The sequence below is a fragment of the Halichondria panicea genome, chromosome 1 (genome assembly GCF_963675165.1).
Source record: "Halichondria panicea chromosome 1, odHalPani1.1, whole genome shotgun sequence".
In the NCBI taxonomy this organism is placed as follows: domain Eukaryota; kingdom Metazoa; phylum Porifera; class Demospongiae; order Suberitida; family Halichondriidae; genus Halichondria; species Halichondria panicea.
Window position 1 is genome coordinate 15,526,021 of NC_087377.1, and position 16,325 is coordinate 15,542,345.

At 43.0% G+C, this 16,325-nt stretch overlaps 3 protein-coding genes and 2 long non-coding RNA genes across 7 annotated transcripts in view; 3 read left to right on the top strand and 2 right to left on the bottom strand.

Moving 5' to 3' along the window:
* Positions 1 to 8,496, bottom strand: part of LOC135352078 (uncharacterized) — a 46,416-nt gene extending 37,920 nt beyond the window's left edge. The window contains exons 1-7 of one of the 3 annotated variants that reach the window (XM_064551214.1): positions 8,118 to 8,496; positions 7,466 to 8,035; positions 6,888 to 7,214; positions 6,618 to 6,821; positions 6,384 to 6,530; positions 6,008 to 6,082; positions 4,813 to 5,802 (exon numbers count right to left, since the gene is read on the bottom strand). In XM_064551214.1, the coding sequence (XP_064407284.1) occupies positions 4,876 to 5,802; positions 6,008 to 6,082; positions 6,384 to 6,530; positions 6,618 to 6,821; positions 6,888 to 7,214; positions 7,466 to 8,035; positions 8,118 to 8,228 (2,361 nt within the window). In that variant the 5' untranslated portion in view covers positions 8,229 to 8,496 and the 3' untranslated portion in view covers positions 4,813 to 4,875. Of the gene's footprint in view, positions 1 to 4,812; positions 5,803 to 6,007; positions 6,083 to 6,383; positions 6,531 to 6,617; positions 6,822 to 6,887; positions 7,215 to 7,465; positions 8,036 to 8,117 lie in introns of those variants that run through there. The other 2 variants (XM_064551218.1, XM_064551216.1) reach the window with 2 other exon arrangements.
* LOC135352059 (uncharacterized) overlaps positions 1 to 16,325 on the top strand; it is a gene marked incomplete in the record, with an annotated part of 851,949 nt that overhangs the window by 129,165 nt on the left and 706,459 nt on the right.
* LOC135352177 (uncharacterized) lies at positions 727 to 4,032 on the top strand. The gene is made up of 4 exons (XR_010399648.1): positions 727 to 967; positions 1,315 to 2,197; positions 2,435 to 2,639; positions 3,310 to 4,032. It is a non-coding gene; the product is annotated as an uncharacterized LOC135352177 (long non-coding RNA).
* Positions 9,147 to 11,510, top strand: LOC135352196 (uncharacterized). Its single transcript, XR_010399675.1, has 4 exons — positions 9,147 to 9,286; positions 9,869 to 10,468; positions 10,939 to 11,008; positions 11,244 to 11,510. It is a non-coding gene; the product is annotated as an uncharacterized LOC135352196 (long non-coding RNA).
* Positions 11,484 to 14,666, bottom strand: LOC135352092 (uncharacterized). The gene is made up of 6 exons (XM_064551257.1): positions 14,568 to 14,666; positions 14,109 to 14,438; positions 13,164 to 13,970; positions 12,982 to 13,058; positions 12,684 to 12,758; positions 11,484 to 12,478 (listed from the first exon to the last, which is right to left on the bottom strand). The coding sequence occupies exons 2-6, from the start codon at positions 14,431 to 14,433 to the stop codon at positions 11,555 to 11,557; spliced, it is 2,208 nt and encodes a 735-aa protein (XP_064407327.1). The 5' UTR covers positions 14,434 to 14,438; positions 14,568 to 14,666; the 3' UTR covers positions 11,484 to 11,554.

Below are 16,325 nucleotides of genomic sequence, written 5' to 3' on the forward strand. Positions count from 1 at the left end.
ATTGCACTGAAGCACGAGGGCGCCAGCCCTGAGGGCTGAGTGCAATATATGCCATGCAGCCCGAGTGCACATGTTATAACTAGTTTATATCCCGAGGGCATAGCAACATAACACTGTCCTAGTAACACAATATAAACAGCACAAAAAAAGACAGAGATAACTCTAGACACAGCTCCATCTCTTCTCTCTTCTAGACGCCAGTATCTGCAGCGTATAAGATTGGCATGACCGACGAATGGCTTGACACAAAATTTTCTTCTTCTATCTATGATTGCACAGACACAATCCATTAACCTCTCATTGGATAGTACTGTCCCTATTCCTGCATGTGTTGTACACTACTGTCTATTTAATTGTAGATTGTGTTATTTATGTTTATGTGATCAATTTCCTGAACCAATTTTCCCTCCCCCCACAGTCTCGTGCATGGACAAAGATGATGTGTACAGTTTTGGAGTGCTTGCTTGAGAAGTGGTGAATGCCAGATTTCCTGAAGCTGCTGTATTTCTTGGTCTGCTATCGAGTATGGAAGGTGTATGGCGGGAGCTCCACCCACTCATCACCTCAGGACAGACCCTCCATGGACACTGTGTTACACCACATCAAACAATTGGACTCTGAGTCTTAGTATTGGTGCATGAGTGTGTTATTATTAATTTGTGTAAAGAGATTTAATAATTATTCTTGCAAACAAAGTGGGGGAGGGGCTGCTCAAGATGAGGGGGTGTTGCATATGGGGTCAGAGATCAGAAAGCCATGTGGACTCACTGAAAACTGTACTAGATATCATGCAAGATGAAGGCAGCCTTGATAGCAGCCACGGTCCTCACACTCGCGTCTGCTCCCTTCATAAAGCCAGCTCTCTGGGGAAGCTGAAGGTACCGGTGGTTTTACTTCCCTATGTCCTCTCCAGCACTGGAGTCAAGGTCAACTTCACTCTGAGCTCCCCTCAAGGTTGCTTCTTTTGGTCAGTGTACCTACTGTGTGTGTGTAGGGGAGGGGGGATACTGGTGTAAGCTGTGACCCTGAGTTACAGTCAATAGTTAATTAAGCTTGGTGCAAAGATTTAGGCCTGAAAACAATTTTAACGTGGCTTAATATTGCTCGGTGAATTCCAGCGTCCAATAATTATTATATAATTATAGTGCAATAAAAATAATTAATGATTACGTATAATTATTATGCCACACACACACACAGGTTGAGCATTAAACCGGACATAGTATCAGATATCTAACCATGCAGCTAGCATACTTGTAGTGATACATGTGTGTCTCTCCCCTGCCCTAACCACACCCCCTCACACACGTGCAGGTGTTGGCAAGTCCACCCTCCTCCGCTCTATGGCGTGTCATGAGCTGCGTCTACCAGCTGGTGTGAGTGTACTACACGTGGAGCAAGAGGTCACCGGGGACAACACACTAGCACTGGATAGTGTACTCGAGTGTAACACTGAAAGAGTGCAGCTGCTCGCTAGAGAGGGAGAGCTACTGCATGGCCTCAGGGGACAAGAACACAGCAGCAGGCTGGTCTGTGTACCTTGGGGTGGGGGGAGGTGTTTTAAGTACAGTAAAATTACAATAATGACCAAATTTGTGATTTTCTGATTTTCTGAAAGCTTAGAAAGAGACCTTTCAAATGGTGTCATCAAAGTTTATATTTGAGAGATAAAAGTATTTGCCAATTTGGCCATACCATGAAAAATAGCCCATGGTCCAAGGCGGAAAATTACAAATTAGGGCCCCAACAAAATTTTTGATCGAAACACATCATTTGAAAGGTCTCTTTCTAAGCTTTCAGAAAATCATAACATTTTTGACATTGGATCAACGGTATTAAAGTTAATGGCTGTTGAAAAATCAGGTTTGTTTTTAGAGCTATCTTTTAGAGGCCATAACTTGTATTAGGAACGTCCTATTTAAAAAACTCAAAGACGCATTCTGTAGCTTTGAGAAAGCACTATTGTATACAATTAAAGTGTCTTAAAACCGCTAATTGCTCGCAGTGCCAAAGCTCACTAATTTGTGTGTCCTATGCTGTAGATGTGGGAACACGGAACCATCGTCGGTTGTGTGCAGTGTATTATAGTCGTACCCCCGGGTTTGAAGTGTCCATGGACTACTGGACCATGTCATGTAGCTGCTGGAGGTGTCCTTCACCAAAGATGGCAGTAGATACTTCCTCAAGGCAGCTAAAGGTGAGGGTTGCATAAGCACAGCTGTGTATGTGTGTTAGGGACTTGTGAAGGAACTACATATGCATTCAGTCCAGTTTGTTGGGAATTAGTGGCCGTGAAGTTTTTGAAGTGTATGTGTTGAATCCACTGGAAGATTATTTTGTCATAAAATTTATTTCTACAACTACACTTGCTCACTGCCCACACTTCTGCACTGCTTGTGTTTACCGCCCCCTCCCCTGCACACACACTCCACAGACTCTACCTAGTTCCCGGGCCGTTGTGCAGAGGTGTGTGTATGTGGGAAGGTGATTAGGAAACTGGGCATGCTCCATCCTGGTGTGTCTGTTGTGCAGCTCTAGTGTGTGTGAGACTGGGAGGTGTGTCTGGTGCAGCTGTTCTCACGGCCTCCTCCAACCAGTACCTGCCCTCCGTACTCTCCAGGGAGAACCTATCTCCTCAGGTTAGTGTGTGTTCATCATGACCTCCTTGACAGTATGTACCCATGCCAGGTGTGTGTTTAGGGTCAATACTGCAAGGTCATGTACTGTACATAATTATGTCATGTACATATAATTATAGCCTGGATCCCAGGGTAGGCCGGTGAACGAGGGTAGTACATATAATCCTTTTGTTTGTAGTTAGGGTGCTTTAGTAACTATTAAAGATCTAACATACTCTTCTTGAGGGGAGGGGTAGTTAACCACATTATTTTAAACAGCCATAACTTTATTACCTTTGATCCAATGTCAAAATTTATATTATTTGCTTAAAGCTTAGAAACAGACTTTCAAATAATGTGCTTCAATCCAAAATTTCTTTGGTGTAATATTTCGGCCTTGGACCATCAGCTATTATCCTTGGTTGTGTCCAAATTAGTTTTGTAGCTCAATGAACTTTGATGGCGACGTTTGAAAGGTATATCTTATATACCATTCGATTCCTTGTTAAAAAAACGCATATGCTGTAGAGCTGGTAAGCTCCACATTTTGTGATCTTGTGTGTGTGCATTGGGTGCATGATGTGAGATCAATTTCAACATGGTATGGAGTGTTGTTAACATGGAGGGTGACATTGTAATGTGTAGTGTAATAACGTGCGACCCCCCCACACACACACACACACACCTTTAGGCCTACTATGCTGCTCACTCTAACTGACTCTTACGATTATTCTAGTATTCATAATGTAAGTACGTACATATTGTATACCAGTACATGTGTTGTGTGTGGTGTCCCTATAGTTGAGTGTGAGTGTGAGAGGCCATATATATAAGGAGGACATACGTGTGTCGAGGCTGGAGGTGGCCCGTGTGCTGAGGGAGAGAAATGAGTACAAAGAGAAGTACCTCTCACTATTGGAGCAGATTAGGTAAAGGGTCATCGTGTAGTGTTTGTAAAGCGGTCATTATAACTTTAATAACTGCTAATACATACTAACACTGTGTATCCAGAGGAGGTTCGACAGGTGCAGTGCAGCTCAAGCAATTAGTCTCTGATTACACGCTTGCATGAGCGGATAATTAGTGTTCATGCAATCAAAGGCTAATACATACTAACACTGTGTATTTGTACTAACAATGTTAGTTGATTAATAATAATGTTTCTCTGTTGCACAGGATGAGTGCTGACTCGGCTCTGTTTAAGTCCAAGAGCAAGAAATCAAAGTGGCTCGACTAGTGAGTTGTGTCACGTCAGTTAGTGTGTAGAGTTGTAGTGAAGCTTTTCTTATTCTAGTCACTCTATAGAGATTATTATAGAATACAGTCAGGTTAATTAATGGACTCCATAGCGGACCTATGCCACCTCTAGAGTACAGCTATACTGTTTCACTGTATATCTTGAAGTAAGATTATAATCTAGTGCAATAAGATACTATTAGTGTTATAAAACTCGTTCTCAAAAGTTTCAGCCTATAGTCTAGTTTTATTTTATATAGATTTTATATAGATCATATATACTATTGTATAACACTCCTCTGGTTTCTATAGATCTTTATTATTTATGTCAACAGCCGAGGGTAGCACTTCAGTGCTCTAGTTCTAATTCTGATCGATTTGTCTTCTGTACTATTGTTTGATTTTTCCACCCCTCATCTTTTCCGGCCCCCAGTTATGCGGCCATTTTTCAGCCCGGCCAAGTGTTGAAGAGACAAGAAGAGGCACTGAGAATGGAGGTAGAGGTACAGAGTACATTAGCTAGAAAATGCATTTGTGTCATACTTTGTAGAGTCCCTTAAAGTCATTCAAGGTCAGCTATAGTGTGTCCTATTTGAAGGTGTGCAATGTACAATCATGTACGACCCCCCCCCCCCACACACACCTTTAGGCCTACTATGCTGTTAAGAAAGAGAGGGGCCTCACGTAAACTGGTCCCTCAGTGTGACTGTGTCCATGTGACTCTTTAACCCCTCAGTTCCCGAGCCCCACCCCTCACTGTTTGACTCGGAAGAGGAGAGATTTTGGATTCTGGGAGAAGGCGTCCACCCTACCCTCGGACAAGACCCCAACCAAGGACCTGAACTTGTTATGAGACTGTTAAATATTATTTTGTCTGTTTTTGTACTATTTTCTGGCAATGTAATTATGTATGTACCACTTCATGTCATCATGATAACTATAATTATATGCGATAAAATTCTGTTGCAACTTAATTTTCTCAACATGATAAACTCATCGCACAATTACAATAACAAAATAACTAATTAGCACTTATAGAGAAGAAATCAACAGTTTGAATAAAAGTAAACAGTTTTGTCTCTCCTCCGGCTACAATGACCTCTCCACTAGGAAGTACTGAGCTTGTGCAGTTGTATCGTACAGTAGGAAGGTCTCCCACTTTCACCCACCTCCTGGTGTCAGGCTGGTAGAGGTGGATCGATGAACTTGAGTTGACTCTGTCGTCCCGTCCACCAACGGCTAATAGTGAACTCCCAATACTGAGAGGAGCAGAACACAGGAGTGGTACTTCCTGTAAAGTCTGCCAGAGAGTGGGTGTGTCCTGGTTGGAAAGGGCCTTTGCAATAAGTTCATTGAGGTCGACGTGGTGCACTGTCTTGGTTGCCCCAGTGTGTTCATACCCTCCCATTAGGTAGAGGGTGTTTCCTATGAGAGTTGATTTCAGTACTGATCGTGGGTTAGGTAGTGACTGAGCAATGTACCATCTTCTTGATGCCACATCCAACACCTCCACAGAGGAGGCATATCCTTTATCATCACCCCCACCAGCTACAATGATGTGGTTGTTGAAGGAGACAGCTGTTGAGGAAGAACGAGCAATGTTCATTGGTGGGTACGGGTGAGTCCATTCCCCTGATTCAAACACTGCAAGCTGATTGGTGCGTTTGTAATTGTTTCTTGGATCCTCTCCTCCCACCAGCACTAGTCGATTAGCGAGTGATGTCATAGCGAACCAATAGGCAGTGTACTCTGGTAGTTTGGTCCATTGATCTTGCTCGAGCTTCATCACTATACATATGTCACGATCATAGCCTGTATGACCTCCACCAACATACACCGTGTCACCGATAACAACACTGTGTACCGAGTCACCCATCTTGATTGGCATGTCTTTTCCTCTTCTCCATTTCAGAGTGAGTGGAAGTCTCAACTCTCTGGTAGGGGGACCCTGAATAATGAATGAGTGTAATTAGGATAGTGTCTACTAACAAGCGAGTGTTACTTGTAGCAATGATTGCATGCACACTAAATCACTTTCTCTAATTAGCTTAAGAGGCCACGCCCACCAGTCTAATAGAATGTACAGTACGATTATAAGAGATCAAAGCTTCTACTATAGCTCTGCAATAATATAATGGTGCATTTTGTCTCACCTGTCTCTGCTGTTGAATGATGGCGTCTCTCCTGACCAGCTCAGCATCTTTGTGCCCAATTTGTTCCCTGTGTGCCTGTACAGAGGAACGTTGGTGGAAATCTAAAACACAGACGTGAATATCATTAGTGGAAATTCTACAACAGAACGAGAACAAACAACAATTTCTGCTAAAGGAAGTACATAATTATAGGCACACTCAAACGGATGTGTAGTTAGCAGCTTAGCATGATTTATACAATAGCATCAATTGTTGAGGTATAATACTATTGTTGGAATCTCATCGACACACTTAGCTATATGTACGCAAACAAATATCATTATTGAGTATAATACTAGCGTATAAGAGTGTGTGCATTTGGTGACTACTATAATACCTGTAAGAGAGCGGCCCTCTCAACTAGAGCAGCCTCTCTCTGGGAAATGAGATCAGCGATCCTTGACTCTTGTTCACTGAGTTGTCTGTTCTTGTCAGAAATCATACCATCTTTGGTGGCAGCATTAGCACGGACACTATTCAATATCTGTATAAAGTGAAAAAAAGGTTATCAACATGTTAGCTCGTTGAACAAAATAGCTTATAATGAACAAAATAAACTGGTTCTGCTGACCTGTTGCTGTCTAGCAAGCTGAGTATCTTTGTCAGCTACTTCCTGAACAAGTAGCTCATCTTTTTGTGCCAGAAGTGCAGCATTCTGTTCCAACTGGTATCCTTGCTGTTCAAGTTGGTTGTCTTTTTGCACTAGAAGTACATCTTTCTCAGTAATTTGCTCATCTTTCCTCTCCAGTATCCTGTCCTTCTGGACCACCTCTCTCTGAGAACAGAGTACAGCATGCAGTGTCAGACCCTTGCACCCACTAGCTCACTGGACTGGACTCACCTGTAGAGCCTCTATCCTCTTCTCCTTTGCCTTGAGGATCCTGACAGTCTTCACTCGTCCAATGTCCAGCTGGAGCAGTCCTCCGTCCATCTCCCTCCCCACCTCCTCCAGAGACGAGAGGAGCTCAGCGGTGGTCGGTCTTCTCTCTGGGGTGTTGGCCAGACACTCCCTCACCAGACCAAACAGAGGGTGCTCACGTCCACCCACCAGACTCCTCTCAAGGAGAGCCGTGTAGGGATCTCGACGCTCAAACTCTGAGCGAGCCAGGAGGTGGTCTGGGTCGTTGGGGTCACTGTACGTGGGGGCAAGGAGATCTCCTGGAAACACCTAGTCCAATGACACGAGTGGAAGAACATGTGAATACTGACTGTCATGATTGTTTTTATGTATGTCTGTATGTATGGAGAAAATGAGTGCACGTATATTCACAATCATACATACAAAATGCATTCGCTGAAGGTCAACAATATTAAAGGGGGATCTCCCCAACACATACAACCACAATACTTATAAGGTAATTCACTGCATGTATGGTCACCAGGAATCTAACCTATGAATATCATTAACTACACACATACTTGTGTGAGTGCAAACAGTTGTAGCACTCCGAAAGAGAAGACGTCCAGACTGGGTCCGTACACACTGTGACCTCTGTCAGAGAGGGCCTCGGGCGGCATGTACACCAGTGTCCCAGGAAACCTCGTCAGAGTCCTGGCCAGTCGACCAGGCTCCAGATTCACGATACGAGAGTTACCAAAGTCTGTGATCTTGGCTCTCAGAGATGCCGTCAGCAGGACGTTCCTGGCAGTGAGGTCACGATGGACCACGGACTCACGATGCAGGTGGAGCAGCCCTCGAGCCACACAGACCAGAATGTACTGGGTGACAGAGAGGGGGATGTTGGGGGTGGACTCCAGGAGATCGTCCAGACTTGAGTCCAGCCTCTCCATGACCAGGAGGGGCAGTCGAGAGCCAGTCACGAAACACAGCCCAATGAACTGGGTGATGTTGGGGTGACGGATGCGAGCCATGAGTCGACACTCTCGGCGGTAGTTCCCAGCTAGGTTGGCCACTCCACCACGCTCGTCCGTCTCCAGGAGAACCTCGTGGATCTTCTTGGCTGCATACACCTCACCATTGATCATCACCTGTGCATGGAGGCAGTCACACTTGAATAGCTAGCAGATACACTAGAGACAGTGCACAGAAACAGAGCATGCAGTGACTGACCTCTTGAACAGAGCCATAGGAGCCAGTTCCTAGAACTCTCTCCTCTCCAAAGTGCTCCACATTCTCCAGCACAAACTCCCTCAAGTCAGCATCATCTCGCAAAGAAAACATTGCTAGTATTAAAAGTTGACCCAGCTAGCTAGCTTGACAGCTACACAAGATACGCCCCTTTTCTTATTCAATCACATGCAAATAACTGCTGAATCAGCAAACCACGTGGTCATTTTGAAGCGTGGAGCAAATGGCTACTATTGTCTCAGTGTTAGGTGGAGGCTTTGTCCAGCCCTATAATTTGTAGACCACAGTGACATAGCCAGGACCATGGAGAGAGACCATTGCTGAGGAGGTGGGGATGGCAAGTTCCTGGCCAATCAGATGATCCTACATGACGAAGCTGCTCGTAAAGATGCAAGTCTGATGACAAACTCAGGATGATGAGTGAGTGATAGTGTTGTTATTTAATAGCCTGATAGGATATACCTACTGCCAACATTTTCATGTTCACTGTACCCAAGTATTGTATTTGGATGGTCCGGAAAAACTGTTGTAAACTAGTAAATAGTACATGTATGTAGAGGAGCCTACGCACGCGAGGGACTGGCAAACTGCCTATCAGTCACTCGTCTCAGCTGCAACGAGCATTGCAGCCTATCAGATTGCTCAACGTCATATTAGCCCTGTAATTGTAACCGCACTTACACTTCAGGGGATTCAATACATTCCATAGTAGCTAAATCTCGTAGCAAAATTTAACCACATTATCTATAATGATATTCTTGGTAGTGTCATAATTATGATCCATATATTCCGCTGAGACGAGTGACTGATAAGCAGTTGGCCAGTCGCTCGCACTACGCGCCAGTCTACCTTTTTAATACCCTCGAAATATACCCGCTATATACGGTAGCTTCTTTATAGTGCATAGTGTGCTTAAATCAATATGAAATTCATTCCCAAATTGTGGAAAATAAGCGTGGACAATATTTAAATAACACGCATAATTTAGTACATACATGTATGTGTATGTGTACTGAGTTTGCAAGTCCTCAGGGCCATGTTCAAGCTGAACCCCAATGCAAAGACGTCAAGTTCAACCTGAATGCCTAAGAGTTCTAACCTCCGAGAGCAAGCTTCTCTCCAGTGGTCACTGCCTCCTCCACACCTCTCCGGTAAATGCAATCATATTATAATTGTGAAATAGGCTTTTCCCGAATTTCGAATGTCAAAATGTGCATACCCCCAGGCCATAATAATCTGTCTTTGAGCTCGTGCATGCATGAACAATCTGCCATCATGATCTTAGTATTATCATTGTACGGGATTGATCCCCATCCAGAACTACGAAACTAGCTGGCAAAAAGGACATCTAATTATTATTGCATATTGAGAATGCATTTTCAGTTGGTTGTATAATTGTTGCTTAGCAGTGGACTTTATAAATGCTCTGTAGTACCCAAAAGGACAACTCCCCTAGAAGTGTCCTACTGGAATCAATATTAGGAGTTTTCACACTTTTTGTGTTTGGCCAGAGCCATTTGTTTATGCACAAGTCATATTTCTGCCTGATGGGGCCTTTGGGTCGTAGCCTTGGGCCTTGTCTGAGACCATGTTGGAGTCAAAGCTCCGTTCTGCAAATTGTGATTATGCTTATTTATATGCGTTTGTTAATTGTTAGTTCTAATTTGTGGTTTACGTGCCTGTGTCCATGAATAACTATTTGAACACGTCATAAAATGCAATTCATACGACAGGAATGTTGCCACCAACCAGCAAAATAATTCCGTTTCTGCTTTTGTCACCAAACTGGAGGTAAAAGTTTACGTAAGGACTTTGAGAAGGAGCGGGAAAATGAGTACAAAGAGAAGTACCTCTCGCTATTAGAGCATACTAGGTAAAGGTCATGTAATTTACTTACTGTTATTATAACGTGTTATGTTAGGTAAGATCTTAGTATTATATTGGAGCATACTAGGTAAAGGTCATCGTGTAGTGTTTTGTAAAACAGTCATCATAATCCTTAGTTTTGCTGTATAGCGGCTCTTGGGCTATCAGAAATGTTCATGGGGTCTAATATTCATGTTTCAATGTTAGGAAACCACACCCATCAATAGCTAGTTTTAATGTTCACGTTAGCTGCTCTGCCCCGAAAAACGCGAAATGTTGCACCTCACCTGCTACGGTACATGCTAACACTGTATATATCACTATACAACCATTTGAATGCAGATAAAGTATCACTCTCTTTATTGCCTCCCAAGAAGTTAAGTAGCTAACTGTTCTCTGTTGCACTGGATGAGTGCTGACTCGGCTCTGTTTAAGTCCAAGAGCAAGAAATCAAAGTGGCTCGACTAGTGAGTTGTGTCACGTCAGTTAGTGTGTAGAGTTGTAGTGAAGCTTTTCTTATTCTAGTCACTCTATAGAGATTATTATAGAATACAGTCAGGTTAATTAATGGACTCCATAGCGGACCTATGCCACCTCTAGAGTACAGCTATACTGTTTCACTGTATATCTTGAAGTAAGATTATAATCTAGTGCAATAAGATACTATTAGTGTTATGATTCTACTAAAACTCGTTCTCAAAAGTTTCAGCCTATAGTCTAGTTTTATTTTATTGCTCCCGTTACTTGCTGCTTAGCCAGATCATATATTATACTATTGTATAACACTCCTCTGGTTTCTATAGATCTTTATTATTTATGTCAACAGCCAAGGGTAGCACTTCAGTGCTCTAGTTCTAATTGTAGATTGACTGATCGATTTGCATGTCTTCTGTACTATTGTTTGATTTTTCCACCCCTCATTTTTTCCGGCCCCCAGTTATGCGGCCATTTTTCAGCCCTGCCAAGTGTTGAGGAGACAAGAAGAGGCACTGAGAATGGAGGTAGAGGTACGGAGTACATTAGCTGGAAAATGCATTTGTGTCATACTTTGTAGAGTCCCTTAAAGTCATTCAAGGTCAGCTATAGTGTGTCCTATTTGAAGGTGTGCAATGTACAATCATGTACGACCCCCCCCCCACACACACACACCTTTAAACCTACTATGCTGCTAAGAAAGAGAGGGGCCTCACGTAAACTGGCCACTCAGTGTGACTGTGATCATGTGACTCTTTAATCCCTCAGTTCCCGAGCCCCATCCCTCACTGTCTGACTCGGAAGATGAGATAGACTTTGAATTCTGGGAGAAGGCGTCCACCCTACCCTCGGACAAGACCCCAACCAAGGACCTGAACTTGTTATGAGACTGTTAAATATTATTTTGTCTGTTTTTGTACTATTTTCTGGCAATGTAATTATGTATGTACCACTTCATGTCATCATAATAACTATAATTAAAAGTCTGTTGCAATTTAATTTTCTCAACATGATAAAAAATATATAATCGTTATATATAAGCTCATCGCACAATTAAAGAGAAACAATAACAAAAATAACTAATTAGCACTTATAGAGAAGAAATCAACAGTTTGAGCATAAATAAATGAATTTGTCTGTCCTCCGGCTACAATGACCTCTCCACTAGGAAGTACTGAGCATGTGAAGTAGTATCGTGCAGTAGGCAGGTCTCCCACTTTCACCCACCTCCTGGTGTCAGGCTGGTAGAGGTGGATCGATGAACTTGTGTTGTGTCTGTCGTCCTGTCCACTAACGGCTAATAGTGACCTCCCAATACTGAGAGGAGCTGAGAACTTGAGTGGTACTTCCTGTAAGGTCTGCCAAAGAGTGGGTGTGTCCAGGTTGGAAAGGGCCTTTGCAATGAGTTCATTGAGGTCGACGTGGTGCACTATCTTGGTTGGCCCAGTGGGATCCACCCCTCCCATTAGGTAGAGGGTGTTTCCTATGAGAGTCGATTTCAGTACTGATCGTGGGTTAAGTAGTGACTGAGCAATGTACCATCTTCTTGATGCCACCTCCAACACCTCCACAGAGGAGATACGTACTTTGTCATTATACCCACCAGCTACAATGATGTGGTTGTTGAAGGAGACAGCTGTTGAGTAAGCACGAGCAATGTTCATTGGTGGGTACGGGTGAGTCCATTCCCCTGATTCAAACACTGCAAGCTGATTGGTGCGTTTTTTGTTTCTTGGATTATTTCCTCCCACCAGCACTAGTCGATTAGCGAGTGATGTCATAGCGAAGTACATGGCAGTGTACTCTGGTAGTTTGGTCCATTGATCGTGCTCGAGCTTCATCACTGTACACATGTCACGATCATTGCCTGCATTACCTCCACCAACATACACCGTGTCACCGATAACAACACTCTGTACCGAGCCACCCATCTTGATTGGCATGTCTTTTCCTCTTCTCCATTTCAGAGTGAGTGGAGGTCTCAACTCTCTGGGAGGGGGACCCTGAATAATGAATGAGTGTAATTAGGATAGTGTCTACTAACAAGCGAGTGTTACTTGTAGCAATAATTGCATGCACACTAAATCACTTTCTCTAATTAGCTTAAGAAGCCACGCCCACCAGTCTAATAGAATGTACAGTACGATTATAAGAGATCAAAGCTTCTACTATAGCTCTGCAATAATATAATGGTGCATTTTGTCTCACCTGTCTCTGCTGTTGAATGATGGCGTCTCTCCTGACCAGCTCAGCATCTTTGTGCCCAATCTGTTCCATGTGTGCCTGTACAGGGGAACGTTGGTGGAAATCAAACACAGACGTGAATAACATTAGAGAAAATTCTACAAAGAACGAGACAATCTTCACTAAAGGAAGTATACATAATTATAGGCACACTCAAACGGATGTGTAGTTACGGCTTAACACATGAGACAGCATCCATGCATATTAAGGTACAATACTATTGTTGCTGTAGGAATCTCATTATCACACTACATGTACGCACCTTCTTGACTTGTTCAGTGTCCTTTGACTCCCTCTTTGTTGCCTCCACTGGGTCCGAGCTTGTTGTCAGGTAAGTATCTAAAATCGATACCAACATTAATAGACGGACATGATTTTTTCGTTAGGGTTACAGATAGCTGAAACGTAAAACACATAATAATATTATACTTATCATTGACTCACAGATGTCCCTGGCAGATGGTCTCCTCCTCATGTCTTCTTGCAAACAACTGTCGATAAGCTTCCTCAACCTGTGTGTGTGAGGTATCTGGGCAACATGGAATGATCGATCTTCCACAGATTTGATCGTCTTCAGCTTGCAAACAATCTGCATCATAATCGCCCCAAGAGAGAACACATCCAAGCTATTATCGTAATTATCCTTGTCCAATCGAATAGCCTCGAGAGGTAGATACCCCATACGGTGACCAATGGCTGTGAGGGTGTGGCTAAGCTTGGAGGGATCGTATAGCCGTGACATGCCAAAGTCGGATATCTTTGCGACAGGCACTGGTCGTGTAAGCTTCAGCAAGACGTTATCACCACAGAGGTCACGATGGATAATCTGCTTGCTGTGAATGTAGGCCAGACCACAAGCCATGTCTTTGGAGAGGCTAATTTCACATTCGCTAGTGAGGGACTCTTCATCAAGGCCGGAGAAATAGGATCTCAGATTGCAATCCATCAGCTCAACAACGAGGATTGTACTCCCTGACTTGGGGTGCTTGGCAGTCGACAAAAACTGAACAACGTTTGGGTGCTGGAACGACTTGAGAAAATCACTCTCACGATCAATTGCATTGCTAGCTTCTTCGTTTTTGCCGATTGGAATACTTGCCTGCATCTCCATAGCATCATGAAGCAGCACTTTGACTGCACATATCTCGCCCCTGTAGCTGCCTTTGAAGACTGCTCCAAATGCACCTTTACCAAGAGGTTCGTCTAAGAAAACAGTCAAATCATCGTTGATCTTCTGGCGGTTTTGGTCAACTGTAGAACATTATGTGTGTGTGTGTGTGTGTGTGTGTGTGTGTGTGTGTGTGGGGGGGGGGTGAATATTATATTATATATAGCAGCTAACGAACTAAGCATTATGACTGTATGATTCCTGTGCTGACTAGTGCTTACCCTCTGACTTCACATCAGTAGGATTGCTTGCATCAGTAGACTGTAGATGATCTTTCTCGATGGTCTGGGCTATGTAAACGTGGCCCACAATGGGACTTGATAAAGCTTTGATAACATCTTCCCAGCTTCTCTCACCACCTTTCAGCCATTCTTTCAAACCCTCACGATAGCAGTCATCAGGATTGTTGCTCCAATCTTTCCCAATGCTGTCGATGGTATCCGAGGGTATCTCAAGAACTAGCAAGAAGTTTCGCCACTTGATTCGAGCATCAAACGTAGCTATGTATAGTTTTCCTAGATCTGCTATTGTGAGATAGTCAGACATCTTCTCTGTAGAGAGTGGAATAAGATAAACAATGAATGTATAATAATTATATATTATGTCAGAATTAGTGTGTGCAAATTATATCATGCCATTTAAATCATGTACATGCAGTAAACAGTGCTGTCTGCACTCACTGATAATAATCCAGAGGCTCTGTACAGTACAGTATCTTCACAGCATGATACAGAAATACAGCAACTAACAAGATACGCCCTCTTTCTCTGCAGAATAAACAATAATCTGTCACGTGCAATAACACATACATTACTAAACCACGTGGTGCTTCCAGAGAAACAGAAGAGAAGAACTTGTGCAGTCAGTTTTGAAGCTCTGAGCAAGTGGTCAAACTATTTGTCTGTATTGGTGGAGACTGAAGACATGAGTCCATGGACAGGGACTACTGAGGAACCTTCATCAAGAACAAGGTAATGTACTTATTCGTATTAAAATAATTACAAAACGAGAGGTCATTTCTTTTGGAGGTTGAGAAAAATTCCTGGTGTTGCATATTTAGAGGGTCGCATCTAATTGGAGGTTACTCTACTATCCTCGATTACAGGCTGCTTAAAATTACTTCTAGCGGCCTGGAATCAAGGCTGTGGTTTGACCTCTATTTAGGACGCCCTGGAATCGAGGCCGTGGTTTGACCTCTATTTAGGACGCAACATAAAAAAATAATTGGGTACTTTTAGAGGCCAGAAAATTGCCTAAGATCGAGGGTGTCGCATATTTGGAGGGTCGCCTTAAATTGAATAAGTACGGTACTTGTGTATAATGTGTAGTTAGTTATAATGTGGGCCCTAATTTTGGACGTTTCGTTTTCGTATTATTTTCGCTTTCGAATTACATGGTTAGAATTTGCATGATGATAACTACCTCCCAAATAATGAACACACACACGCTTGTTGTTCCCGCCCATACTTGTACTCAGAGATGTGCTCACAGAATAAGGCCTATAGTTTACTAGGATCATTTATGAGATGGAGGATTGAAAAATTAAGATATTCCGGGCACACCACTGTCAGTGTGTACTGTATACCGTATAGCGGGTAGGGTATAAACTTTCGTAGAATGACCGTTGAAAGGTTTTCGCCGATTTAATTTTCACGGAATAGCAGCCTTTCTGCAGCATGCATGCATGCGATATTAAATTCTAAACCTGTGTAGGTTACCAGCTACATAGTCTTGTACATGGCTTGTAATAATAATTATTATACGTGTATAATTATGATGATATCCCATTTTGTACTACATCAGGAGTGCATGAACTCCTGGTACTATAATAATTATTATCGGGTTTAAAATACAGCGACTTTTCAATTACGAATTACGAAATTCGCTCAATAGATTGATTTCCCATTTATAGTTACAACACAATCAAGTTTGTACAGTGTCATTCACAATCCGTTAACCTCTCATTGGATAGTACAGTCCCTATTCCTGTGTTGTACACTACTGTCTATTACTACAGTAGACTCTCGTTAATCTGGTCACCCTTGGGACCATGCAGCTTGGCCGGAATAGCGAGGTGGCTGTAGCTCAGGAAATAGCCGCGGCTTAAAAACGACCTTACCTCGAAACTAATGACTACTTTTGCGGTTCTTGTCTCGAGGATAATGTAGGATAATGAATCATTCTGTTCTCTATTTAAGTGTAATTCAATTTTATTTGCTAAACCACACCCAAAACGTCATATCCGGCCGTAATATACATATAAAATTACATTGAAAACCTTGTTTGGGACAGACAGCACTGGCCGGAAAACGGAATAGCGAGGTGGCCGTACTTCAGGTCGAGTTTTGTGCAGAAAACATATAGCTAGCATTCCGTGCCAAACCAAATGGCCGGTATATCGAGGTGGCCGCATTTCAGAGAGCCGGAATAGCGAGAGT

Excerpts from the sequence above, each read along its gene's own strand:
- LOC135352092 (XM_064551257.1), bottom strand. The coding sequence starts at position 14,433 with ATGTCTGACTATCTCACAATAGCAGATCTAGGAAAACTATACATAGCT. Across the intron at positions 13,059-13,163 it reads ACCATCTGCCAGGGACATCT|ATACTTACCTGACAACAAGC; the intron begins GTGAGTCAATGA and ends TATCGATTTTAG. Across the intron at positions 12,759-12,981 it reads ACACTGAACAAGTCAAGAAG|GCACACATGGAACAGATTGG; the intron begins GTGCGTACATGT and ends TCCCCTGTACAG.